This window comes from Heptranchias perlo, chromosome 25 (assembly GCF_035084215.1).
Source record: "Heptranchias perlo isolate sHepPer1 chromosome 25, sHepPer1.hap1, whole genome shotgun sequence".
NCBI classification, from domain to species: domain Eukaryota; kingdom Metazoa; phylum Chordata; class Chondrichthyes; order Hexanchiformes; family Hexanchidae; genus Heptranchias; species Heptranchias perlo.
The window spans coordinates 36,077,175-36,104,497 of NC_090349.1; the positions used below are offsets into that span (position 1 = coordinate 36,077,175).

The 27,323-nt window shown below is 40.3% G+C and overlaps 1 protein-coding gene across 1 annotated transcript in view; it reads right to left on the minus strand.

Moving 5' to 3' along the window:
* The window catches only part of ssh1b (slingshot protein phosphatase 1b), a 40,404-nt gene extending 28,793 nt beyond the window's left edge, over nucleotides 1–11,611 (minus strand). Inside the window, exons 1-2 of the mRNA XM_068006257.1 lie at nucleotides 11,472–11,611; nucleotides 9,949–10,049 (exon numbers count right to left, since the gene is read on the minus strand). Coding sequence (XP_067862358.1) covers nucleotides 9,949–10,049; nucleotides 11,472–11,611 — 241 coding nt within the window. The remainder of the gene's footprint in view (nucleotides 1–9,948; nucleotides 10,050–11,471) is intronic.
* Nucleotides 11,612–27,323: the final 15,712 nt, after the last annotated feature.

Here is a 27,323-nt window from a genome sequence, read left to right on the forward strand (position 1 = left end):
GACATAGTACAGGGCATTTGTTTACCAATGGGCTACACCATGAAATAGTGGGGCAAAGCATGTACAGGATACTCCCCAAGGTATATTCTGTATCCTTGCTATGCGTAATTATTGGGGGGGGGGGGGGGGGTGGTGGGAAGACAGGAAAAATAGAATCATAGAATGGTTACAGCACAGAAGGAGGCCACTCGGCCCATAGAGCCTGTGCCGATTCTTTGTAAAAGCAATCCAGTTAGTCCCATTTCCCTGGTCTTTCCCTGTAGCCCTGCAAATTTTTTCCCTTCAAGTATTTATCCAATTCCTTTTTGAAAGCCACAATTGAATCCGCTTCCACCACCCTTTCAGGCAGCACATTCCAGATCATAACTACTCGCTGCATAAAAAAGTTTTTCCTCGTCACCTTTGGTTCTTTTGACAATCATCTTAAATCTGTGTCCTCTGGTTCTCGGCCCTTCCGCCGACAGGAACAATTTCTCTTCATTTATTTTATCTAAACCCCTCGTGATTTTGAGCACGTCTATCAACTCTCCTCTTAGCCTCTCTGCTCTAAGGAGAACAACCCCAGCTCCTCCAGTCTAAGCATGTAACTGAAGTCCCTCATCCCTGGAACCATTCTAGTAAATCTTTTCTGCACCCTCTCTAAGGCCTTCACATCCTTCCTAAAGTGTGCTGCCCAGAATGGGACACAATACTCCAGTTGTGGCCGAACCAGTGTTTTATAAAGGTTCAATGTAACTTCCTTGCTTTTGTACTCTATGCCTCTATTTATAAAGCCCAGGATCCCATATACTTTTTTTCTGCTTTCTCAACCTGTCCTACCACCTTCAAAGATTTGTGCATATACCCCCAGGTCTCTCTGTTCCTGCCTCTCCTTGTTCTTCCTGCCAAAATTGTATCACTTCGTACTTCTCCGCATAAAATTTAATTTGCCATGTGTCCACCCATTCCACCAGCCTGTCTACGTGCTCTTTCAATCTATCACTATCCTCCTCACTATTTACTACACTTCCAAGTTCTGTGTCATCTGCAAATTTTGAAATTGTGCCTTGTACACCCAAGTCCAAGTCATTAATATATATCAAAAAAAGCAGTGGTCCTAGTACCAACCCCTGGGGAACACCACTGTATATCTTCCTCCAGTCCGAAAAACAACCGTTCACCACTTAGCCAATTTCGTATCCATGCCGCCACTGCCCTTTTTATTCCATGGGCTTCAATTTTGCTGACAAGCCTATTATGTGGCACTTTATCAAATGCCTTTTCAAAGTCCATATACAAACATCAACTGCATTGCCCTCATCTACCCTCTCTGTTACCTCATCAAAAAACTCAATCAAGTTAGTTAAACACAATTTGCCTTTAACAAATCAGTGTTGGCTTTCCTTTATTAATCCACAGTTGTCCAAGTGACTATTAACATTGTCATGGATTATCGTTTCTAAAAGCTTCCCCACCACCGAGGTTAAACTGACTGGCCTGTAATTGCCGGGTTTATCCATACACCCTTTTTTGAACAAGGGTATGACATTTGCAATTCTCCGGTCCTCTAGCACCACCGCCATATCTAAGGAGAATTGGAAGATTATGGCCAGCACGTCTGCAATTTCCACCCATACTTCCCTCAGCAACCTAGGATGCATCCCAACCGGACCGGGTGACTTATCTACTTTAAGTACAGCTAGCCTTTCTAGTACCTCTTCTTTATCAATTTTTAGCCCATCCAGTATCTCAACTACCTCCTCTTTTACTGTGACTTTGGCAGCATCTTCTTCCTTGGTAAAGATAGATGCGAAGTAATGAAGAAAATAATGGTACTGAAGAGAGTGACAAATCCCCAGGACCAGATGGTTTCCTTCTCAGGTTTTTAAAGGAAGTAGGTGAGAACACTGCAGATGCCCTAACTATAATCTTCCAAAGTTTTCTCGATTCAGGAACTGTTCCTTTAGATTGAAAATTGCACGTCACTCTGCTTTTTAAAAGAAAGGTGAGAGAGGGAAACCAGGGAATTATGGACCAGTTAGCCTAACATCTGTCGGTCGGAAATTACTAGAGTCTATAATTAAGGAGAGAGTGACTGAACACCTTGAAAATTTTCAGCTGATCAGAGCCAGCATGGATTTGTAAAGGGTAGGTCATGCCTAACAAACTTGATTGAATTTTTTGAAGAGGTAACTAAAGTAGTGGACAGGGGAATGTATATGGATGTTGTTTATATGGACTTCCAGAAGGCATTTGTTAAAGTCCCTCATAAGAGACTGAGAGCTAAAGTTGAAGCTCATGGAATTGAGGGCAAATTATTGACCTGGTTAGGAAATTGGCTGAGCGGCAAGAGACAGAGTAGGAATAATGGGCAGGTACTCAAATTGGTAGGATATGACTAGTGGTGTCCCACAGAGATCTGTGTTGGGGCCTTAACTATTCACTGTATTTATTAACAACTTAGATGACGGGATGGAGAGCCACATATCCAAGTTTGCCGATGACACAAAGATAGGCAGCATTGTAAGCAGTGTAGATGGAAGCATAAAATTAGAGAGGGATATTAATAGATTAAATGAATAGGCAAAACCGTGGAAAATGGATTTCAATGTAAGCAAGTGTGAGGTCATCCACTTTGGACCTAAAAAGGATAGATCAGCGTACTTTCTAAATGGTAAAAAGCTCGAAACAGTGGTGGTGCAAAGAGACTTAGGAGTCCATGTACACAGATCATTAAATGTCATAGACAGGTACAGAAAATAATCAGAGGACTAGAACACAAGGGGGTAAAAGTTATGCTTCAGTTATACAAAGCCCTGGTTAAATCACAACTGGAGTATTATGTTCAGTTCTGGGCACTGCACCTTAGGAAGGATATATTGGCCTTGGAGGGAGCGCAGCGTCGATTTAGTAGAACGATACCTGGACTCCAAGGGTTAAATTACGAGGAGATATTACACAAACTAGGGTCATATTCCTTGGAATTTAGAAGATTATGGGGTGATTTGCTCGAAGTTCTCAAGATATTAAGGGGAACTGATAGGGTAGATAGAGAGAAACTATTTCCGCTGGTTGGGGAGTCTAAGACTACGGGACATAGCCTATAAATTAGAACCAGGACTTTCAGGAGTGAAGTCAGGAAACACTTCTGCAAATGGCAGTTGATGCTAGCTCAATTGTTAATTTTAAATCTGAGATGGATAGATTTTTGTTAACCAAAGGTATTTAGGGATCTGGGGATAAGGTGGGAATAAGAAGTTAGGTCACAGATCGGGAATTTTCTTTTTTCTTCGTTCATGGGATGTGGGTGTCGTTGGCGCAGCCAGCATTTATTGCGCATCCCTAATTGCCCTCGAGAAGCTGGTGGTGAGCCGCCTTCTTGAACCACTGCAGTCTGGGGACTTGTGCCAAAATTGGGAGAGCTGTCCCACGGACTAGTCAAGCAACAGCCTGACAAGGGCAGTCACTCTCACCTCACCTCTGGAATTCAGCTCTTTTGTTCACGTTAGGTCCAAGGCTGTAATGAGGTCAGGATCAGAGTGGTCCTGGCGGAACCCAAACTGAGCAGGTTATTGGTGAGTAAGTGCCGCTTGATAGCACTGTCGACGACACCATCCATCACTTTGCTGATGATTGAGAGTAGACTGATGGGGCGGTAATTGGCTGGATTGGATTTGTCCTGCTTTTTGTGGGCAGGACATACCCGGGCAATTTTCCACATTGTTGGATAGATGCCAGTGTTATAGCTGTACTGGAACAGTTTGGTTCGAGGTGCGGCGAGTTCTGGAGCTCACTGATCTCACTGAATGGCAGAATAGGCTCGAGGGGCAAAATGGCCTACTGTTGTTCCTATGTTCCTAATAAAAAAAAACATAATTTGACATTTAGTCAAGTAAATCAGTGGCCTGGATTATAGGAAATAGCAGCCCCGTTGTATATTATACACTAGGTCACTCATTTTCTGTTTTGAGAAAACATGGAAAGAAATGTGAAATGAAATCCTCAAAACACTGATAAAAACCTCGCAAAGCCAAGGAATGAAAATGGAATGACTTATTCCAATGAAACTAGTAGCTCTGCCCATCATTCTCAGCAGGATAACCATCTTGGCAATCCAGCAGGTCTAAAAGAACAGAGTGTTCTGAACATTAGCAGTTAAGATCTCAGTAAAATCTGCCCAGAAAACAGAATAATTGCAATGAAAGGGATGACTATACCACTTGGTTTTAGTTACTCTTTAAACAAGTTTGAAAGTTTAGATTGATTGTTTTACTTAACACAGCTTCTGTCAAAACATGGAGATCAGCCAGCAATTCAGTAATGAGTGTTTGCAGGTTAGCTAGAACATTGGACGCAGAACCTTAAAACAAACCTTCAAACTGTACAGCAAGGCTGCAGTTTCAGTATGTTCTGTACTTAAAAAGTAATTATAGTAAAAATGCTAACATAATTCATCAGAAAAAAAGCCATCCATCCCACTCTGCAATTCATAGGCAGTAATTAAACAATGGGAAGACTGAAGCCACTGTCTTCGGCCCTCGCCACAAACTCCGTAGACCAAAGCCATCCCACCACAAACTCCTTACCCTTGCCACAGAGTCCACCCCCCTCCCTGGCCACTGTCTCAGACTGAACCAGACTGTTCACATCTTCAGTGTCCTATTTGACTGAGCTGAGCATCCTGCCACATATCCTCTCCCATCACCAAGACCTTCCACCTCCATAATATCGCCTGTCTCTGTCCCTGCCTCAGTCCATCTGCTGCTGAAATCCTCACTATGCTTTTGTTATCTCCCAACTCGACTACTCCAATGCTCTCCTAGCCAGTCTCCCATCTTCCACCCTCCATAAACTTAAGCTCATTCAAAACTCTACTGCCCGTATCCTAACTCACACCAAGTCCCATTCCCCAATCACCCCTGTGCTCACTGATCTACATTAGTACCGGTCTCTGAACGGCTCCATTTTAAAATTCTCGTCTTTGTATACAAATCTATGGCCTCGCCCTCTCCCTATTTATGTAACCTCCACCAGCCCTACAACCCTCTGAGAAATCTGTATTCCTCCAACATATAAGGAAACATATAAAATTCTGACAGGGCTAGATACACTGGATGCAGGGAGGATGTTTCCCCTGGCTGGGGGGTCCAGAACGAGGGGTCACAGTCTCAGGATACGGGGTAGGACATTTAGGACTGAGATGAGGAGAAATTTCTTCACTCAGAGGGTGGTGAACCTGTGGAATTCTCTACCACAGGAGGCTGTGGGGGCCAAGTCACTGAATATATTTAAGAAGGAGATAGATAGATTTCTAGACACAAAAGGCATCAAGGGTAGGGGGAAGAGAGCAGGAATGTGGTATTGAGATAGAGGATCAGCCATGATCATATTGAATGGCGAAGCAGGCTCGAGGGGCCGAATGGCCTACTCCTGCTCCTATTTTCTATGTTTCTATGTAACTCTGGCCTCGTCTATGCCCACTTCCTTCACCCTACCATTGGCGGCCATGCGGTCAGCTGTCTAGAACCTAAGCTCTGGAATTCCCTCCCTAAACCTCCATCTTTCCTCCTTTAAACCTATCTCTTTGACTAAGCTTTTAATCACCTGTCATAATGTCTCCTTCTTTGCATCAATGTCAATTTTTGTCTGAATACGCTCCTGTGAAGCACCGTGGGATGTTTTACTACATTAAAAGCACTCTACAAATGCAAGTTGTTGTGATGACATTTTCTTGCTCATGCTACAATGGTGTACATATTTGATTATTATAGTAATTCCAACTGTCATTAGCATTCCTTCACACTACTATAGTGCCTCAGCAGCACTGCCAGAACACTACGGGTTACTAATTGAATTTATCACTTCAGAATCACAAGAGCAATGTAATGGTAATGACAGTACAGCGATGTTGACATAGTCTTCTCAGGTCTTCCTTCTGCACTGGTCAAGGAGTTCTGGTACATAAAAGGAAATTACAATTTTCCCCTCTGGGGAAAGCAGTTATGAATATTAAAATAATTTTAGAAATTGTTCTGTAGTATTTTAAAAATATTTATTAGGAGTTAATGTAATGAATGATATCCTCGGTGACTGTGATCATGGTGCATTTTCTCTCCTCATCCTTCTCAACCTTTCCGCAGTGTTAGATACAGTTGACTATGCCATCCTTCTCTGATGCTTCTCCTCCTTCGTCCAGTTCTATGGTTCCATGCCTACGAATCCAAACGTAGCCAGTGCATCATCAGAAGTGGCTTTTCTTCATTTCTTCACTGTTATCAGTGGAGTACCCCAAGAATCTGGCCTTGGCCTTTCTTCCTCATCTAGATGCTGCCCCTTGGTAACATCATCCTTGAGAACAGATCAGCTTTCACACTTTCGCTGATGACATCTAGCTGTACTCTGCAACACCTCTCTTGACTGCCTCCGTGCTGTCAGACTGCTTGTCCAACAATCAGTTAAGATGTTTTCCAGCTCAACATCAGGAAGACCGAAGCTATTGCCTCTGCCACAAACTCTACTCTCGCTATTGACTCCATCCCACCTCCCATCTGCTAGCTCAGTCTGACCCAGACCTATTGCAAGCTTGGCATCCTGTTTGATCCTGTCCATCCAAGTGACCCACTTACTTCCACCTCCACCCCATGCCCTGAAACCCTATACACGCCTTTCTTACCGCCACACTCATCTATTCTAATGCTCTCCTTGCTGGCTTCTTAATCTCCACCTTCCATAAATTCCTACTTATCCAAAACTCTGCCTCACATATCCTGTCTTGTACCAAGTCCTGCTCACCCATTATCCCCATCCTCCGTGATCACAGTCACAGAGGATATCATTCATTACATTAACTCCTAATAAATATTTTAAAAATACTGCAGAACAATTTCTAAAATTATTTTAATATTCATAACAGCTTTCCCCAAAGGGGAAAATTGTAATTTCCTTTTATGTACCAGAACTCCTTGACCAGTGCAGAAGGAAGACCTGAGAAGACTATGTCAACATCGCTGTACTGTCAACACATTAAATTTAAAATCCTCAACTTGGTCTATAATTCCTCCATGGCTTCACCGCACCCTTTCTCTGCAACCTACATCTAGCCCTATATCTTCCCTCGCAAACACTCCGTCCTTCTGTCTCTAGCCTTATGTGCATCCTCTCCTCTTTTCGTCCCACCATTGCATCAGCCCTGCTCTCTAGAACTCCCTCCCTAAACATTTCTCTCCATTTCTAAAAATGGATCTCTTCACAAAGCTATTGGTCAGCGCTCCTAATCTTTCCCGTCCTGGCTTGACATCTGTTTCCTCATGCTTATTTGTGAAGTGCCTAAGGGTGTTTTCTTTACGTTAACAGGGCAATACAAATGTAACTTGTGTTTAAATGCTGTAGGAAATGGCAAATCACTTGATCGTTCAAAACACAATGAAGTAGAATAAGCATGTAAAATACAAGAATGCCATCCAGCCAAAAAATGTGAACGGGGAACATAAAATTATAAAAATTTATGTAGTACATCATTTATCTAATAAATTATGGCTGGACATGAAAGGAAAGAATAGGAACCAGCAAGAAAATGAAAGGACTCAAACACACCTACACCCATCGAAATATATGGGGAAAAGCCTAAAAGAGGAATACACAGATGAAGATGGGAGTAAGAGAGAAGAAACTGGCCACGGTAAGGATGTGAGGGCACACTGTATAGAACATAACACAGAAACCTCAACACCCTGTTACTAGACCTAACTCAGCTATGCTGGCCCCCAGCTGCTAACTGAGAACCCTGCAGCTAAGCACTCCAACCAGAACTCCCATTGGAATCATGCTGATAAGGTGATCATACCTGAAGCAGTTTGTCCTGAAATAACCTCAAAGAAAACATGATTTTCTCAGAGATATTTTCCACAGCCTCTGAACCCAGGCCACGCACAAAGTCAGTATGGCCAGCTGCTGGAAATCGGGAAGATACTGCCGCACCAAAATAAATTCCATAAGGTGGGCCAGGCCATAATGGAACCTCAAGTAAGAACTTGCATTTATACTGTGCCTTTCACGACCTCATGATTCCTCAAAGCACTTTACAGCCAATGAGGTACTTTTTTTGAAGTGTAGTCACTGTTGTTACATAAGAAATGCAGCAGCCAATTTGCACACAGCAAGGTCCCACAAACAGCAATGAGGTAATAATGTGTTTTAGTGATGTCAGTTGAGGGTTAAATATTGGCCAGGACACCAGGCAGAACTCCTCTTCTCTTCTTCGAATAGTGCCATGGGATCTTTTACGTCCATCTGAGAGGGCCGACAGGGCCTCAGTTTAACATCTCATCCAAAAGACGGCACCTTTGACAGTGCAGCACTCCTTCAGCACTGCACTGGAGCGTCAGCTAGATGATATGTTTTCGTCTCTCGAGTGGGACTTGAACCCACAACCTTCTAATTCAGAGGCAAGAATGCTCCCACTGAGCCAAGGCCTCAAAACTCAGTGTAATACACACGCTGTGCTCTCATCACAAACTATAGCTCAGTAAGATTGGACAAGTGCAAAGTGAGCAATAGGAAGCAAATGCCTCCATGGCCCTAACAGTATATTTCAGACATCTTAGGGTCTTAATGGTATAAATGAACTGGTACGGGGTAAGTACAGTGAAGTCTTTTCAATTGGGACTCCTGCAGGCAGCTGCTTGTTGAAACGCATGGAACAACTCACTGTCTTCATCCGAGATCATATAATTTAGCTTGGCCACACATGTCTCATGAAGCTGAGGGGAGCTCACTAAATCCATGGAAAGAAAAATGTAATATAGTTGAGAAATCAGCTCAACACGTGCAACTGCGGTCCAATGATCCCTGCTAGAAACAACACGTGGGGACATCGGATATGTATCCAATTAGGCTTAGCCTGCTGACATGCATTGTCTAGGCTTCTGCATTCGATGGCCTCTTGAAAGAGGTACTTTGGAATGGTACCCCAGCAGGAATCTGCTTTAAGGAAATAACATGGATTTTTGTAAATGGAACAAGTACAAAGGTAAACACTTTTTCAGCAAGTCACATTAAATATATAAAAAGTTTAAATAAAAAAGCAAACATGGTACAAATTCACATCAGACTATTACAAATCAATATGCCTGCATTTATTGAAACACTATGTAATTCACTTTGAAAATTCTGTTTTGCAACTTCATTGTCTTGAATTTCTAGTGAACAAATTCATCTCTCATCTATAGGCTGTGATCCATGGAACTGACTCAATCATCTCCAAACCCGCACTACAGATAATCGTACTATATTTTTGCTTTCTGGCCTTTTTAATTATAATAATATGCATCTGTACATAGTGATTCCCAATTATATTGCCAGACACTGTTACAATATGTTTTGCTGATGAGAGGTTGGAGGAGTATTTAAAATGATAAAGGGATTCAACAGGGTAGATACAGAGAAACTATTTCCTCTGGTGGAGAATCCAGAACAAGAGGGCATAATCAAAATTAGAGCTAGACCATTTAGAGGTGAAATTAGGAAACACTTCTTTTATACAAAGGGTAGTGGAAATCTGGAACACTCTCCCCCAAAAGGCTGGATGCTGGGTCAATTGAAATTTTCAAGATCGAGGTCAACAGATTTTTATTAGGTAAGGTTATCAAGGGATATGGATCAAAAGTGGGTAAATTGAATTGAGGTACAGATCAGCCATGGTCTAATTAAATAGCAAATCAGGCTCGAGGGGTTGAATGGCCTACTCCTGTTCTTATGTTTTTTTTCCAAATAGTACTGTACCCCACCTAGACTTCCCTTCCTATTTAAATAAAATTGATCAACTTCACCAAATCTGTATTATTTGTGCACTGAAAATAAAGCATACCTAAATGAACTATGGTGGTAAATTGCAGTATAAATCATTTAATAAGCCAGGTGTCTGTTTAGCCAAAGTGGCATTTAGGAGAGTTCTGACTGTAGATGGCTCACCTGCATATTTGTGGTGATGGTGACACCGTGGGGCCTGTGGGCTGCTTCCCTGCTGTAGAAAAAGTGCTGCACCTTTAACCGTGAAGAAACTGTCACTAAGGCTGAATAAGAGACAGAACAAATAAAATGGTCAGAGCAGCTACTGAAAGATACAGTTTCATTTAATTAATGTACATTAAATTTTTATTACCAACTTTCTCCCCCACTCCTTTCCTAAAGGCATCTACTCCTGCTGGTGCACAGTTCCACAGGTGCCAGTAGCCCACTGGTGCCTCGCTCAAGTAGGCATTCTTCATGATCCTAGACTGAGTGTCAACATGCTTTTTGATTGGGGAGGGAGATGTGCTGTAATGGTTAATGGATTGCTGTGGTGTAGAATTGTATTTTATATGCCTAAAGTAGTTGTCTTTTCTATTTTCTTTATCATATTACTTAAAGCTAGTTACAAACTGTGAGAATAAATGAAAATGTGAGAACAAATGATTGTACTCTGTGTTGTATTGTACATTATTTTTTTTAAAATGGCAGTCCAGCCTATAGCTGTGTGTTAAACTAGCTGAAATTCAAAGAAGAGTGATTTATAAAAAAGATGACATTTTGGACTGTAGCAGGACTTGCAACCTGTCCTTGACAGGGAATCCTCCAATGCTGCTCACAGCTGGACCACCAAAGGGAGCTTACATCCTGACCAGCCAATGAGTTCTCCAACATCGCTAGCAGAAGGGTTACCGATAGAAGTTACTGCCCTCAGTCGAAATAGGTTACAGTAAGTGTTCGTTAAGTATAATGATATTCATGCAAATCAAGTAAATAACCTTTCATCAATAAATTTGTTGAGACTAAATAAATAAGCGTTGGTTTATGAGATACTGTGATATGGTTTTCTCTGGGTTCGGACTAGGATTGTAGCTGAGCTGAACGGTCAGGAATTTAAAATTTAACTACTTCATACTCTTAACAGGTGGTAATCACAGCCAAAGCCTGATGCCATCATCACTTTTCACTTTTGATAAGTGAAAAGTTATCAAAATATATGACTTATAAACTTAATTTTACAGGTAATGAAAAATTTGGTGAATAAATTGGATAGCACCTTATGGAGTGGATTTTGTAGTTTTTATTTAAAAATAGTTCAAAAGCATTATTTTTTACGGCAGAAGTGAGGTATGCAACAAGCATGAACAATTCCTTCCAAATGGTAATCATAGCATCTGTGCTATAGCATTTTCAAACCTCATTAAAACAATGCAACATCCATTTAATACAAACACTAGAAAAGACAATTAATATTCAAACTTATGTATTAAGACATTATTACAAGGTAATGTATAAACTGTTAGGGTAGTTTAACATGAGTTACAGACCATCCACCATATTTCAACTCATCTCATCAGTATTTCATAACAATTTTACCTCCATAACCATCCACACTATCATTTGATTTGGTAATAGAATGTTGGATAAATCCATGACCTATACATATATATATATATATATATTAAAGAATGGGTTGTAGAATGTACTTCACTGCGTTGCAGCCAGCTGGTTGTGAACTACTTGTGCTCATGCCGTAGGCCAATATTGCAAATGGTTTTTCATGACTCCTCTTCGAAGTAGCTACATGAAATAGTAATCCATATGCTTTATTGAGCATTGCCGTCATACCCAAGATGACTAGTGCTGTTGCACTCCAAACTATTCTAAAGCTTAAGTCATAGAATTGTCTAACTCCATTTATTGCACTCTTTTAGTACAATTCATTTACATGTAGAGGATAAATAAAGATGAATGTTTCTAACTTATCCTTGGTCAGGTCTTCCTCACTTGTTAATGCAGTGTATCCCCTAAATACAAAATTCTCTCCTTCCACTCAGTTTCTCTTGCTCTCTTTTTAACCTGGACTGCTTAAAGATTGATCTTTGCTGTGTATGTAATTACGCATATAAAATTTGCCATTTACAGTTTTCACAGAACAATAGACAATTATGAAATCAAATCTCCAAAACACCTGTAAAATTCCCAGAATACAATTTAATAAAAAAGGATGTACTGAAAAGGAAAGGACCCCAGTACAAATTAGGCGAATGTCACATTGGGAAAGGTGAATTACATTGTTAATGTTAAATGCAGTACGACATTGCCTTGGACTCAAAAATCTAGACCAAGAGTATTATTTTATCAAACTAAGAAATAGCTTGATGTCTGAAATTTGTAGATCACATCACTGATCGAATCAAGTATCTGGACAGTAAAATGTGGTTGACAGTGTCAAAGGCTGCAGAGACATCTAGAAGGTTGAGGAGGGATAGTACACCACAGTCATAGTCACAGAGGATGTCATTTATGACTTTGATTAGGGCTGTTTCAGTGCTGTGGCGGAAGCCTGATTGGAGAGGTTCAAACAAGGAGCTACGTGAAAGATGGGCACGGATTTTTAAAATGTCAAATTTTAAATTTTTTTCTTACTTTTCCTTTCAGTCCCTTTTTCTCTCGCTCTCAAATCTTTCTTTCCTTCTCTTTATTTCTCTTTCTGTACCTGCTTTGACTCTAATTCATCCTCCTTCTCGGTCATTCCTCTGTTTCTTTCTCAATCCTTAAATCTCATAGGTTAAGGAGATACATTGTTGGTCCAGTCATTCACTAGTCATCGCGCTGTTATCAGCTCACACGTCCAGCAAGTTATGGAGCAAAACAAATTCGAGCGGAAGGGTGCAGCAAAAAGTCTAACTAAAGGCACGCAGTGAGAGATGCCCCATTCCAGCAAGATGCCTCGCTCCAGCAAGATATGTTTAATGGTTTTTTTTAATATATAATTACCATCTGATCTCACAGAACAAAAAGTATTTTTGGATGGTGAATTACAAAGAACTTTACCATTTTCTACAAACTTCTTCAATATTACAGTAATTTAGAATTAACATGTTAAATTAGACGATTCACAGTATTCTGGGCATTTATTGCAAAATATAGGAACATCTGCAGCATGGCATCCTGAGTTGTCTCCAAGACCAGATACATCTGCAAAGTTGGTGATATGACCTTTGTGGCCTTAGTAAAAGAACACTTGTAGCCCTGAACAAATCAAGCTGTGGAAGTAACTCCAGTCAATCTTCTCATTGCACTGCATGTTTTCATTGTATAACAAGCTTCAGTCCATGGTTACACTAGGAAATTTGTTACAAATCTACATAATTGTAATAAAACTACTGAACGGTCTAGCTTACATATAACCTGTCAAATCAGTAAGTTTGTTTAATTTGAAGAATTTGGTTTCAAAGTAAAATAATTTTTAATTACATTAAAAATTAACATTTAAAAAATAAATTGAGCTCTGTATTCCAGTTCTCTAATAAGTAATGTTACCTCTTGATTTTGCAGCATGATTTACGATGATAACAAGGTGTGGTTGCTATTTCAATGTACTGGTTGCAGCTTTTTTCTGTAACTTATGCCATAATGAACAAAAAACATACAGCCCGGTGATTTATGCAGAGGATTGACTCCGAAGCCTCTAAATAGGTTCCCATTCAAACTTTCGCCCAGACCTTCACAAGAGCATGGGGTCATAAAAGCTCCTTCACAAACAGTGCTTGCTGGTTCTCATATCAATAGGATAGATAAAATTCCCTATGGAAGAACAAGGACCCAATCAGCTTGTTAAATTCTTAAAGAACCAACAATGAAGGATACTACGAGTAGCTCAGCACAGTGCTCACTGTATATTCTTTCTCCTCTCCTTTCAGCCTGTAAGGAGTCGCACAACACCAGGTTATAGTCCAACAGCTTTATTTGAAATCACAAACTTTTGGAGCTTTGCTCCTTCGTCAGGTGGTTCCTGGTTCACATGCAGGACAAGGGCGAGGAAGTCCTATACCAAGCCAAGGACACTGCTTACTGAATGTGGAAAGTGCTGCATTTCATATAAATACTCTATAGCCAACAGGCATCCTAACCAAGACACATGCAATAACACATCCCAATTAAAGTGGCCCATTTAGAGGGACTTCAATGAGTCACCACAAAGGGACCATTAACAGATATATCAACCTGAAGGGACCCAACTAAGGGGAGCTATGAGAAACAAACCTCAAACAGAATGTATGTAGTTTGTTGCTAACACTCAACATTTTCCACTGCCTTGTTATTTTACTGCAAAAATCACTTTATTTCTAAGGTCTGTACTTAAAATGCATAAATATATACGTCATTTTATTCAGTATAAAGCTACATACAGGTCTGCTGTACATACCATTAGGGCTGCATTTGGTTTAAAGTGAAAATCAGTTTCATGTAATTGAAATGAGCACAACTTACACTGCAATTCCTTTCAATTCACTTCCAATTTCAAGTTATTTTGTTCAGGAATACACTATAGCACACAGTATCAGAAATGCACTGAACAAAGCATTGTTCTAAAGACATTACCAGAATAACAACTTGCATTTATACAGCGCTTTTAACATAGAAAAACATCCCAATGTGCTTCAAAGAGGTGTAATCAGACAAAATGGACATTCCAGAGGAGGCAATAATGGAGTGGTGACCAAAAGCTTTGTCAAAGAGTTGGGTTTTAAGGAGGGTCTTAAAGAAGGGAAGAGATATGGAGAGGCAGAGGGGGTTTGGGGTGGGAATTCCACAGTGTGGGGTCGAGATGGCAGAAAGCACAGCCACCAATGATGGAGCAATGGCAGGGAGGATACACAAGAGGCCAGAGTTGGAGGAGTGAAAAGTTCTGGTGGGGGGGGGGGGGGGTTGTAGGGCTAGAGGAGGTTACAGAGAAAGGGAAGGGCAAGGCCACGAAAAGATTTAAAACACAGATGAGAATTTTAAATTGGAGGCATTAGGGGACTGGGAGCCAATGTAGGTCACAATAGTGTGAAAAAGTAATTGAGGTATTTCAATTCTATATGATCTTGGTAATAAAATGTTTCAATAATATTTCAAGGAGAATTAAGTGACTAAGAGCCAAACTAATACACAAAGAATTTAAAAATCTACAAATGATGGAATTGGAAATAAACAGAAAATGTACAGTGGTTCAGTCATCAGAACTCAAAAGTCTCAATCGAAACATTCGATTTGCAGTATTTTCAGTTCTTATTCACGATAGGAACATAGGTGAACAGGAGCAGACCATTAAGCCTCGAGCCTGCTCCACCATTCAATTAAATCATGGCTGATCTGTACCTCAACTCCATTTACTCGCCTTTGCTCCATATCCGGTGACACCCTTATCTAACAAAAATCTAGCGATCTCACTTGAAAATTACAACTGATCCAGCATCCACAGCCTTTAGGGGGAGCGAGTTTCAGAATTCTACTAACCTTTGTGTGTGAAGAAGTGCTTCCTGATTTTACTAGTAAATGGCTTAGCTCTAATTATAAGATCATGCCTTCTTGTTCTGGATTCCCACATCAGAGGAAATAGTTTCTCTGTATCTATCCTATTAAATCCCTTAATCATTATAAACACCTTGATTAGATCACCCCTAAACCTTCTAAACACAAGGGAATACAAGCCAAGTTTAAGAAACTGTCCTCATAATTTAACTCTTTAAGCCCTGATATCATTCTGATGAATCTGTGCTATACCTGTTCCAAGGCCAATATATATTTCCTTATTTTTGTTAATAATCTCTTGTGCAGAACTTATCAAAGGTCTTCTGAAAGTCCATAAAGATAACATCCATAGACACTACCCAATGCATCATGCTCGTGACCATCTCAAAAAATTCAACTTGATTAGTCAGATGTGGCCTACCCTTCACAAATTCATGCTGACTCTCTTTGATCAATTGATATTTGAGTCAGTCTCTGATGATAGATTCCAGTAACTTCTCCACAATTGATGTCAGGTCTGTAGTTACTTGGTTTCTTTCTCCCTCCCTTCTTAAATAATGGAGTGACGTTTGCAATTTTCCACTCCAAAGATAAAATGCATCTTCTTATAATGGCGCTGGTATACTGCATCTTATTTTTCATGTGCCATTAGGCAAGCTATTTTGAAATGATGTGGAGATGCCGGTGATGGACTGGGGTTGACAATTGTAAACAATTTTACAACACCAAGTTATAGTCCAGCAATTTTATTTTAAATTCACAAGCTTTCGGAGGCTACCTCCTTCCTCAGGTGAACGATCCGCATCGTTCACCTGAGGAAGGAGGTAGCCTCCGAAAGCTTGTGAATTTAAAATAAAATTGCTGGACTATAACTTGGTGTTGTAAAATTGTTTACAATTATTTTGAAATGGGTAGTGGCTAGCACATAATCTATGTTTTTTGTAGAATACAAAGATCACACACAGTACCATTCCTTTCAACTGGCAGGAACAGTTTTTTTTATCCTGAAATTCGATCAATTAAACAAAGCACAAAATATTTATTGCTCCCATTTTTTGTTGTGCACCAAAGCCTTAGAGCATCAATTTGCCCAAGAATTTTTTTACAAACATGGTTGGCAAGCCACCCATGTTAATGATGGCAGTGACACGGTCTTTCTCAACAGTCCTCAACAGCTCAATGACTGACGGACACTGGAGTCTGTCCACCATAGTTATCAGTCTTTGTTAGAATGGGTGGGAAAGAACTGGTGCAGTAATTCAGTATATTCTGTTGGTTGATGGGAGAATAATATTCCTGATACATAGAATGTATAGCACAGAAACAGGTCATTCAGCCCAGCAGGTCCATGCCAGTGTTCTTGCTCCACACGAGCCTCTTCCCACCCTTCTCCATCGACATATCTGTCTATTCCTTTCTCTCTCGTATGTTTATCTAGCTTCCCCTTAAATGCATCTATGCTAGTCGCCTCAACTACTCCTTGTGATAGTGAGTTCCACACTCTAACCACTCTCTGGGTAAAGAAGTTTCTCCTGAATTCCCTATTGGATTTATTAGTGACTATCTTATATTTATGGCCCCGAGTCTGATCTCCCCCACAAAGGGAAACATCTTCTCCACATCTACCCTATCAAACCCTTTCATTATCTTAAAGGCCTCTATCAGGTCACCCCTCAGTCTTCTCTTTTCTAGAGAAAAGATCCCCAGCCTGTCCAATCTTTTTTTGATAGGTATAACCTCTCAGTTCTGGTATCATCCAAGTAATTTTTTTTTTGCATTTTCTCCAGTGCCTCTATATCCTTTTTATAATATGGAGACCAGAACTGTTCACAGTACTCCAAGTATGATCTAACCAAGGTTCCATACAGTCTAACATAACTTCCTGCTTTTCAATTCTATCACTTTAGAAATGAACCCCAGTGCTTGGTTTGCTTTTTTTAAATTAAATTAACCTGCATCGCTTCTTTTAGTGATTTGTGCATCTATACCCCCAGATCCCTCTGCTCCTCTACCCCATTTAGTCTCTTATTATCCAAGGAGTATGTGGCCTCCTTTTCTTCCTACCAAAATATACCACCTCTCATTTACATTGAAATTCATTTGCCAATTACACGCCCACTCTACAAGTTTATTAATGTTCTCCTTGGTATTAACTATAGCCCCCAATTTGATGGCATCCGCAAAGTTTGAAATTGTACTTCAGATTCCCGAGTCCAAGCTGTTTATTTGGATAAACAACAGTGGTCCCAGCACTGATTCTTGTGGAACACCATTTCTCACCTTTTGCCAGTCTGAGTAACAAGGAATGCATTGTAGAGAAAAGGGAAGAGAATGAGAACTTCTAGAGGGGTCATAAATGGCAGTAAATGAGATTAAAATGTTCAAACATTCAGCTGTTTTTTCAAGGTTAGGATAGCAGATAATAAAAAGTTTACTTTTTGAAAAGAAATTTGGCCAAATTTCAGTACAGCATCTCCTATATCACAGAGGAAACATAATCGGTTAAAAAGTACAATAATATTCAAAGGGATTATGGATAACAAGTGCCAATTCAATTGAAACATTGTTCAATAAGATAAACCAGGTTTTTAAACAAAGACAATTAGAACCTGACAGTTCAATCTAATCTACACATTTTTCTATATCTAATCCACCCACACAGTACACAACATGTTAACATTTTTAGAATCCTTTAGCAAATTCAAAAATCCTGGCAAGTTTTCAAAGGCTTGTTAAGAAAATGCCCTGGTCAATCTGTTTTTAAGTCTTACAGTCACAGTTCTATGAGTGTGATTGTATTGTTGAACTGAAATGTGTAGGCTCGGAAGACGTGAGATTCAGAAGAAAACTACTTTAAAACACGTTATTAGTCACAGATGAAGTTCATTCTCTTCTGCAAACCAGAAATGAAATAAAAGAGCCCAATTCAAACATTACAATAAAGACCGATTAATATTGCTTCAATACACTAAATGGAAGAGCTCAGATTTTGTTTTTAAAGAAAAGCACTGTGGCCAAACAACTTTGGATAATATGTGAATAGTGTTTCTGAGTTGTCCATAATACAAAATAATTGACAAAAAAAATTGACCAGCTTTAAAACTTTCATCCTAAGGAATTTCACCATTAAAAAGTCACTTGAATAACTAGAAATGGAAGTTCTGAAACTTTTCAGCAAAAAGGGATAACAGGGAAAATAATATCATTGTTAGCCACTAGCCACATGTGGCTAATTGGGAATCCAGATGTGGCAAATTGCAATTCTGACTGGTATATAAATATGAATAATAGACAGTCATTGGGCATGTGATCTCAATACTCACATTTGCATGGTGTATGCATGTGTATTTTAAAGTCTGTGCATTTGTTGGTAAAAAGGTAAGATAAAAAGCAGAGCGTGCGAGTGTTTTTTTTAAAATCATGAGTGCTTTACTTCCTTGGTTATTGAATGGTAATAGATGTTTGATAAGTAAATATACATGTGAATTGTGTTTACCTGTATTGAGAGAGTGCATGTAAGGCTTTTTTTACTAAAATTAGTGCATGTGGCTAAAACATTGTTGCTGTAGCTACAACATTGCATCATTGCTGTAGCTAGTCATCAATTTCTATTGGACAACGCTGATCTAACATTACTGATCAGCCTCATTGCTCTTCTCTGATCTTCCTCTAGGGCCTGAATGTTTCCCTTGTGTCTCAGTATCCAGAACTAGAGACAGTAATCAAGGTGTGGTTCAGCTTGACTTCCTCTGATTTGCAATCTATGGTTTTGGATGAGAGTTTCAGCAGCTGATGGGCTGAGGTGGGAGCAAGGCAGGCGATGTTACGGAGGTGGAAGTCGGCTGTTTTTGTGACGGAGAGGATATGGGGTTGAAAGCTCAGCTCTGGGTTAAATGGGATGCCAAAGTTTTGAGTCTGGTTTAACCTCAGAAAGTGACCACGGAGAGGGGTGAAATCTGTGGCAAGGGCAAAGACAATGGCTTTGATTGCTTCAATGTTTAGATGGAAGATTAAAGCGTATCCAATGCTGAATATTGGACAGGCACTCTGACAACACAAGTCTGATCAGGAACGTCTCAAGAATATCGTAGTATGGTACAGCACAAAATGCACGTTGCATCAGTGATCTGGACAGACTAAGATAAAACAAGTTGAAAACAGCCATGAGGAGAACTCTGGTTTTTAACATGAATTCTATAGTCAGTAGTCGAGTAGTAATGTAACAATAGCTGAGAATTTTGTTTGTTTTCCCTTTACTAAGATACTTAGTTTAAAATAGCTTCTTTTTAAAAGGTTCCTTTAAAAAAACACACATTTGGCCCATCATGTCTGTGCCAGCTCTTTGGTAGAGTTATCCAATTAGTCCCACTCGCCTGCTTATTTCCCATAGCCCTGGTCTTTGCGGAATTAGCCAGAACCACAGTTGGTTCAGTCTCAACAGTGGTGAGATGACGAGGTGAAAAAAATGTATTTCAAACCAGGCAAACAAGGTAATAAACTAATAGTTTTCTAAATTCAATGGATGAGCAGCAGTGTGAAAACACAGTAGGAAGTGTTCCAGTGAGGCACCAACTCAAACAATTTTGCAATTAAAACATTAGCATGTTCAGAGTTTCTGTAGCTGGCTTTTTTCCTGAATATCGAACTTCAGTTTTAAGTGTGTTTTTTTTTTTAAAAGACCTATTTTAAACTAAGTATCTTAGTAAAGGGAAAACAAACAAAATTCTCAGCTGTTGTGTTACATTACTACTCGACTACTGACTACAGAGTTCATGTTAAAAACCAGAGTTCTCCTCATGGCTGTTTTCAGCTTGTTTTATCTTAGTCTGTCACCAGATCACTGATGCAACATGCATTTTTTATGACTTCCTTGATCAACCACGAATTCATATAAAACATCCTCTGTTAAACATGATCCTGGCTATAATGATGTTTTCAATGGCTTTCAAAGATAGATAGTCTTTTTGAGGGAATCTACAGTTCAAATTAATTTGTAATTTGCTACTGGGGCCAAATCACCTTGTAGCCTGTAAAATACTTTATGGTAATAAAGTACCTCATTGTCTCTTACCATTCCCCCTCAATAATTTTGAAAATAATGAAGTGATGCCGCAATTATTCCATTACTCTAATTTTGGAGGGATGGGGGTGAGGGGAGAGACAGGAGGAGAGAAAAAGGTGAAGAGGAGTGAAGAGTACTCCATCTTCCTCCTGGGCACTCTGCAGCCCTCTGGTCTGAACATGACTTTAGTAACTTCAGACTTCAGCTACATCTCCATTTTCTTTACAGCAGGGAATGCTGATGACGTAGGGCAAGGTTGTCAGTGCCCTGGGGGCGGAAAGAGTTTTGTGTCGGAAGTATTGGCTCACTCTTCTCTTTTCAAGACTAGCAAACAGACTATGTTTTGCCAGCATTTTCAGTTTTAATTTCAGACCTCCTGCATTTGCAATTACTACCCAATTCTTTTTCCCCTGTCTCCATCTCCACCAAATTTTTCATCTTTTTTATTTTTCTGAGCTTTACCCATGTCTGGTCATCCTCCTACTTATTTGTAGTAGCATTGTCACGTATTTAATTGGTTTGTTCTTTTAATATCTTTCCATTGCCTCAATTATATATCATTTAACACTTTTCTATCAAGCAATTTGCAGGTTATTCAGCCAATTAACTCCCTCGCCATGATTGGAACATTTCTATTCCTATCACTTTCTCTTTGTTTCACTCATTTCCAATCTCACTGAAATGTTTGCTTATCGTTTAGTTTTCAGCTCTGATGAACCTAAATATTAAATTCTCTTTACAGACGCTGGCTGGCCTGCTGTGTATTTCCAGCATTTTCTGCTTTTAGCTTAAATTTTCACTCAGTCTGTGTTTGGCTCAAAAACTTGAAAAAAAATGTGCTGATTTGTAATTGATTACTTGAATATCTTTCCAATAGGAGCTGCTAGGAATGACATTAACAAGTATGCCTGGGGTAGGGGAATTCTGCAATCATGGGAGTATTTATTTTCATGTATATATTATATGTCAGTACGTAGAATATATATATGATCAACCTGCTGTTGATTAGTAGCATCCTTGTGGATGCTTCTTTGTTATTCCTACTGATCCTACACTTGCATTATATGACACCTTTAATATAAGAACATAAGAAATAGGAGCAGGACTAGGCCATACGGCCCCTCGAGCCTGCTCCGTCATTCAATCAAATCATGTCCGATCTTCAACCTCAACCCCACTTTCCTGCCCGATCCTCATATCCCTTGATTCCCCTACAATCCAGAAATCTATCTATCTATCTATCTATCTATCTCAGCCTTCAATATACTCAATGACTCAGCATCCACAGCCCGCTGAGGTAGAGCATTCCAAAGGTTCACTACCTTCTGAATCAAGAAATTCCTCCTCATCTCAGTCTTAAATGGCCGACCCCGTATCCTGCAACTATGCCCTCTAGTTCTAGACTCTCCAGCCAGGGGAGACAATCTCTCAGCATCTACCCTGTCAAGCCCTCTCAGAATCTTATAACTTTCAATGAGATCAACTCTCATTCTTCTAAACTCCAGAGAATATAGGCCCCTTCTACTCAACCTCTCCTCATAGGACAACCCTCTCATTCCAGGAATTAATCTTGTGAACCTTTGTTGCACCGCCTCTTAGATAAGGTACGCAGTACTCCAGGAGAGGTCTCACCAAAGCCCTGTACAATTGTAGTAAGACTTCCTTACTCTTGCACTCCAACCCCCTTGCAATAAACGCCAACATGCCATTTGTTTTCCTAATTGCCTGCTGTACCTGCATGCTAACTTTTTGTGTTTCTTGTATCAGGACACCAACATTTAATAGTTTCTCACCATTTAAAAAATATTCTGTTTTTCTATTCTTCCTACCAAAATGGATAATTTCACATTTTTCCACATTATACTCCATCTGCCACCTTCTTGCCCACTCGCTTAACCTGTCTATATCCTTTTGCAGACTCGTTGTGTCCTCCTCATTGCTTAATGTCCCACCTAGCTTTATATCGTCAGCAAACTTGAATATATTATACTTGGTCCCTTCATCTAAGTCATTAATATAGATTGTAAATAGCTGAGGCCCAAGCACCGATCCTTGCGGTACCCCACTGGTTACAGCCTGCCAACCTGAAAATGACCCATTTATCCCTACTCTCTGTTTTCTGTTGGTTAACCAATCCTCTCTCCATGCTAATATGTTACTCCCAACCCCATATCTTGTGTAACAACCTTTTATGTGGCACCTTATCGAATGCCTTTTGAAAATCCAAGTATACTACATCCACTCGTTCCCCTTTATCTACCCTGCTAGTTACAGCCTCAAAAAACGAATAGATTTGTCAAACACGATTTCCCTTTCATAAAACCACGTTGACTCTGCCTAATCATATTATGTTCTAAGTGCCCTGTTACCACTTCCTTAATAATGGAATATAGAAAAACATCCAAAAGGTGCTTCAGAGTTGCAAGGAAAAATCGATGCCAAGTCAGGGAAGGAAAGATTAGGAGGGGTAACCGAAAGTTTGGTCAAAGAGGCAAGTTTTAAAAGGAGGGTCTGAACGAGAGAGGGAAGTGGAAAGGTTTAGGGAGTGAATTCCAGATTGGGTCCTAGGCAGCTGACGGCATGATTGTAAATGATGTGGTAAAAGGAGGGGAGGGGGGGGTGCAAAGTTCTATGACAGCAGGAAGTTACAGAGAATAGGGAAGGGTGAGGCCATCAAGATATTTAAAAACCAAGGATGAAAATTTTAAATTTGATGCGTTGGTGGAGGGGGGGGGGGGGTTGAGTCAGGTCGAGAATCAATCTAACGTCAGCGAGGATGGGCAAGTTGCATAGGATACAGATACAGCAGTAGTGTTTGGATGAGCTGAAGTTTGGATGTGAGGGCAGTCCAGTAGTGCACTGGAGTAATCAAGTTCGGAAGTGACAAAAGCACAATGAGAGTTTTAACAGCAGATGGGGTGAGATAGAGGTAAAGGCATTCAAAGTTATGGAGGTGGAAGCAAGCCGTCTTTGTGCTAAGAGGATACACCATCAGGAATGCAACTCAGGGTCAGGGAAGCTGAGGTTGTTAACAGCCTGGTTCAGGCTAAGACAGTGACTGAGGAGGAGGATAAAGTTGCTGATGAGGGTACGGAGTTTCTCCCAGGGGCTGACGACGATGGCTTCAGTTTTCTTGATGTTTAACTGGAAGAAATTACATCTCATCCAAGACTGTTTGTCAGACAAGCAGTCTGACAGCTCACAGGCTATAGAGGGAAAAGGTGTCATTTAGAAAGCTTTCCAACATCCATTAACCAGCAAAGTCAGAAACAATCTAATTCTATGGAAAGATCCAAATGAAAGACAGAGAACTGACAACAGATGCCTGAAAAGGGGGGGGAAAAGGATGGAAGCAAGGGCACAGCTATCAGTACACCGCCCCTCCTTTCTGCCTTCCCAGCCAACCCAAAAATGTCAATTTAAGCCAGGAGTCAAAGCCAGATCAAGGGGAACCCCTTGATGCCCAACTAATCCCAGAGTGAACTTTGTAAACTATTAGGGATTTCACAACAGCACTCCAGAAGGAGAAACTGCCCCTATAAAAACTAGCCCTGAGAAAAGTGAAGGGAATTCATAATTCTCTCCCTTTCAGATATCTTCCATAGCAGTTTGACCCAGGTGGATTTCAGAGATGACCCCAACTGACATCAAATGAGCTTTAAACAGAAAAAAAACATGAAAACTATGTACTGTCAAAAACTGTACAGCAAAATACTTCTCCATTTTCTCCAGACTCTGATCTTTGGCACGCGTTGCAAATGGAGATGGGTTTCATATGTCTACAATTTTACCACAACAGGTTCCTTAAAACATAGTCTAATTGTTTTTAACAGAATAATATTTTAGAAAACAATTATGTGGAAAATATTTCCTCATACAATACAAAGACCTACAATCCCAGAGGGTTAATAATTCCAGTATTCAAATTGCTAACCAGAGCAGAAATCTTCCAGTACCCTTACATTAGACGGAAAGCCAAGTCCTTGCTAGGTGACTCAGCATCCTATTTCCTGCAAGAACAAGAGTCAGCAACTGCAATCATCAACAACCTGGCTTACCTCAGTTGTGTTTCATGTATCCGTTAGTTAGATTTCTGACCCATCACCATATGTTTTACTTTTTAAAAAGTCCATGGATTCCCTATTATTGCAGTCTTCAAAGCTTTTTTAAAAATCCTTAGTTTATACCTTAAGTGCTATTTCTAGATTGAGGTTACTTCTCGCTTCGTATGAGCGATTCCACTAGGCATCTGTAGGAAGCAGCACCAAATCCAATGTTGAGCAATTCAGAATACTTATGCTTCACTAGCATTTTTTTAAAACCGAAAAGGCCAGTGCACAACATGTCCCTCTTTGCAGATGTGCCATCGCTTTCTGTATGTTCACAGCGGCTCTGTGGACCTCATTTGTTCGGGATGCCAGGCAAGTGGATACAGAAACAACCACATGGGTGCCTTTCAGGATTTTGGAATGGATTGTAAAAGAAATTTAAGGCTTATGTTTTTAATGTTCAAGTCTAGAAGTTCTATTAAAGGTCATCACAATTTAGTATATTTTTGCTTAATGCCCTTCTAAAGTAATTGTCTGAACTACTTTGAGGCATTTTGATGTGATAAAGCTCTACATATGTGCAAGTATAATTATATTACAGTAATCTGAATGTTAAAGGAGCAGGGCTATAAGGATAAATTTTGCAAGATATTTTACCTCATCTATATACAAAGTATGATATGATCAGCTACATCACTGCATTGCCATTCACCCTACTACTACTATTTCTTAGTCTTAATTCTAAAATTCCCGTGTTGAAAAAACATTTCTTGTGCAGTAGAAATAAAGCCTTCTGCAGCACAAAGTAATTGCAGCAATGAACATAGTGGTACAAACTCTGCTTGGTTGTTCCAGGAACCCCATCCCCACCCCTTTCTAATGAAGCCAATAATGATGCTTTATAGGCTGGTCAAGAAGTTTAGTTGCTCCTATCATAGAATGGTGACAGCACAGAAGGTGGTAATTTGGCCCATCGAGCCCGTGCTGACTCTTTGTAAGAGCAATCCAGTTAGTCCCATTCCCTTGCTCTTTCCCCGTAGCCCTGCAAATTGTTTCCCCCTTCAACTATTTATCCAATTCCTTTTGGAAAGCCATGATTGGATCAGCTTTTACCACACTTTCAGCAGTCCAGATCATAACTACCCACTGAGTAAAAAAGATTTTCCTCATGTCGCTTTTGGTTCTTTTTCCAATCATCTTAAATCTGTGTCCTCTGGTTCTCGACCCTTCCACCAATGGGAACAGTTTCTCTTTATTTACTTTATCTAAACCCTTCATGATTTTGAACACTTCTATCAAATCTCCTTTCAAACTTCTCTGCTCTAAGGAGAACAACCCCAGCTTCTCCAGTCTATCCACATAACTGAAGTCCCTCATCCCTGGAATCATTCTAATAAATCTTTTCTGCACCCTCTCCAAGGCCTTCACATCCTTCCTGAAGTGCGGTGCCCAGAATTGGACACAATATTCCAGCTGTGGCTGAACTAGTGTTTTATAAAGGTTCAACATAACTTCCTTGCTATTGTACTCTGCCCCTATTTATAAAGCCCAGGATCCTGTATACTTTTTTTAAATCGCTTTCTCAACCTGTCCTGCCACCTTCAAAGATTTGTGCACATTTACCCCCAGGTCTCTCTGTTCCTGCACCCCCTTTAAAATTGTACCATTTAGTTTATATTGCCTCTCCTCGTTCTTCCTGCCAAAATGTATCACTTTGCACTTCTCTGCGTTAAATTTCACTTGCCATGTGTCCGCCCATTCCTCCAGCCTGGCTATATCTTCTTGAATTCCATTACTACCCTCCTCACTATTTACTACACTTTCAAGTTTTGTGTCGTTTGCAAATTTTGAAATTGTGCCCTGTACACCGAAGTCCAGGTCATTAATATATCAAAAAAGCAGTGGTCCTATTACCAACCCATGGGGAACACCACTGTACACCTTCCTCTAGTCTGAAAAACAACCATGCACTAGCCATAAGAACATAAGAACATAAGAAATTGGAGCAGGAGTAGGCCAATCGGCCCCTCGAGCCTGCTCCGCCATTCAATAAGATCATGGCTGATCTGATCCCAACCACAAATCTAAAGAACACAAGAAGTCGGAGCAGGACCCGGCCACACAGCCCCTGGGCCCTCTCCGCCACCCACAGGGCATTGACTGATCCGAACTCAGCTTCATGTCCAATTTCCTGCCCGCTCCCCATAACCCCTAATTCCCTTTACTTCTAGAAAACTGTCTATTTCTGTTTTAAATTTATCTAATGATGTAGCTTCCACAGCTTCCTGGGGCAGCAAATTCCACAGACCTACCACCCTCTGAGTGAAGAAGTTTCTCCTCATCTCAGTTTTGAAAGAGCAGCCCCTTATTCTAAGATTATGCCCCCTAGTTCTAGTTTCACCCATCTTTGGGAACATCCTTACTGCATCCACCCGATCAAGACCCTTCACAATCTTATGTTTCAATAAGATCGCCTCTCATTCTTCTGAACTCCAATGAGTAGAGTCCCAATCTACTCAACCTCTCCTCATATGTCCGCCCCCTCATCCCCGGGATTAACCGAGTGAACCTTCTTTGTACTGCCTCGAGAGCAAGTATGTCTTTTCTTAAGTATGGAGACCAAAACTGTATGCAGTATTCCAGGTGCGGTCTCACCAATACCTTATATAACTGCAGCAATACCTCCTTGTTTTTATATTCTATCCCCCTAGCAATAAAAGCCAACATTCCGTTGGCTTTCTTGATCACCTGCTGCACCTGCATACCAACTTTTTGATTTTCTTGCACTAGGACCCCCAGATCCCTTTGTACTGCAGTACTTTCCAGTCTCTCGCCATTAAGAAAATAACTTGCTCTCTGATTTTTCCTGCCAAAGTGCATAACCTCACATTTTCCAATATTATATTGCATCTGCCAAATCTCCA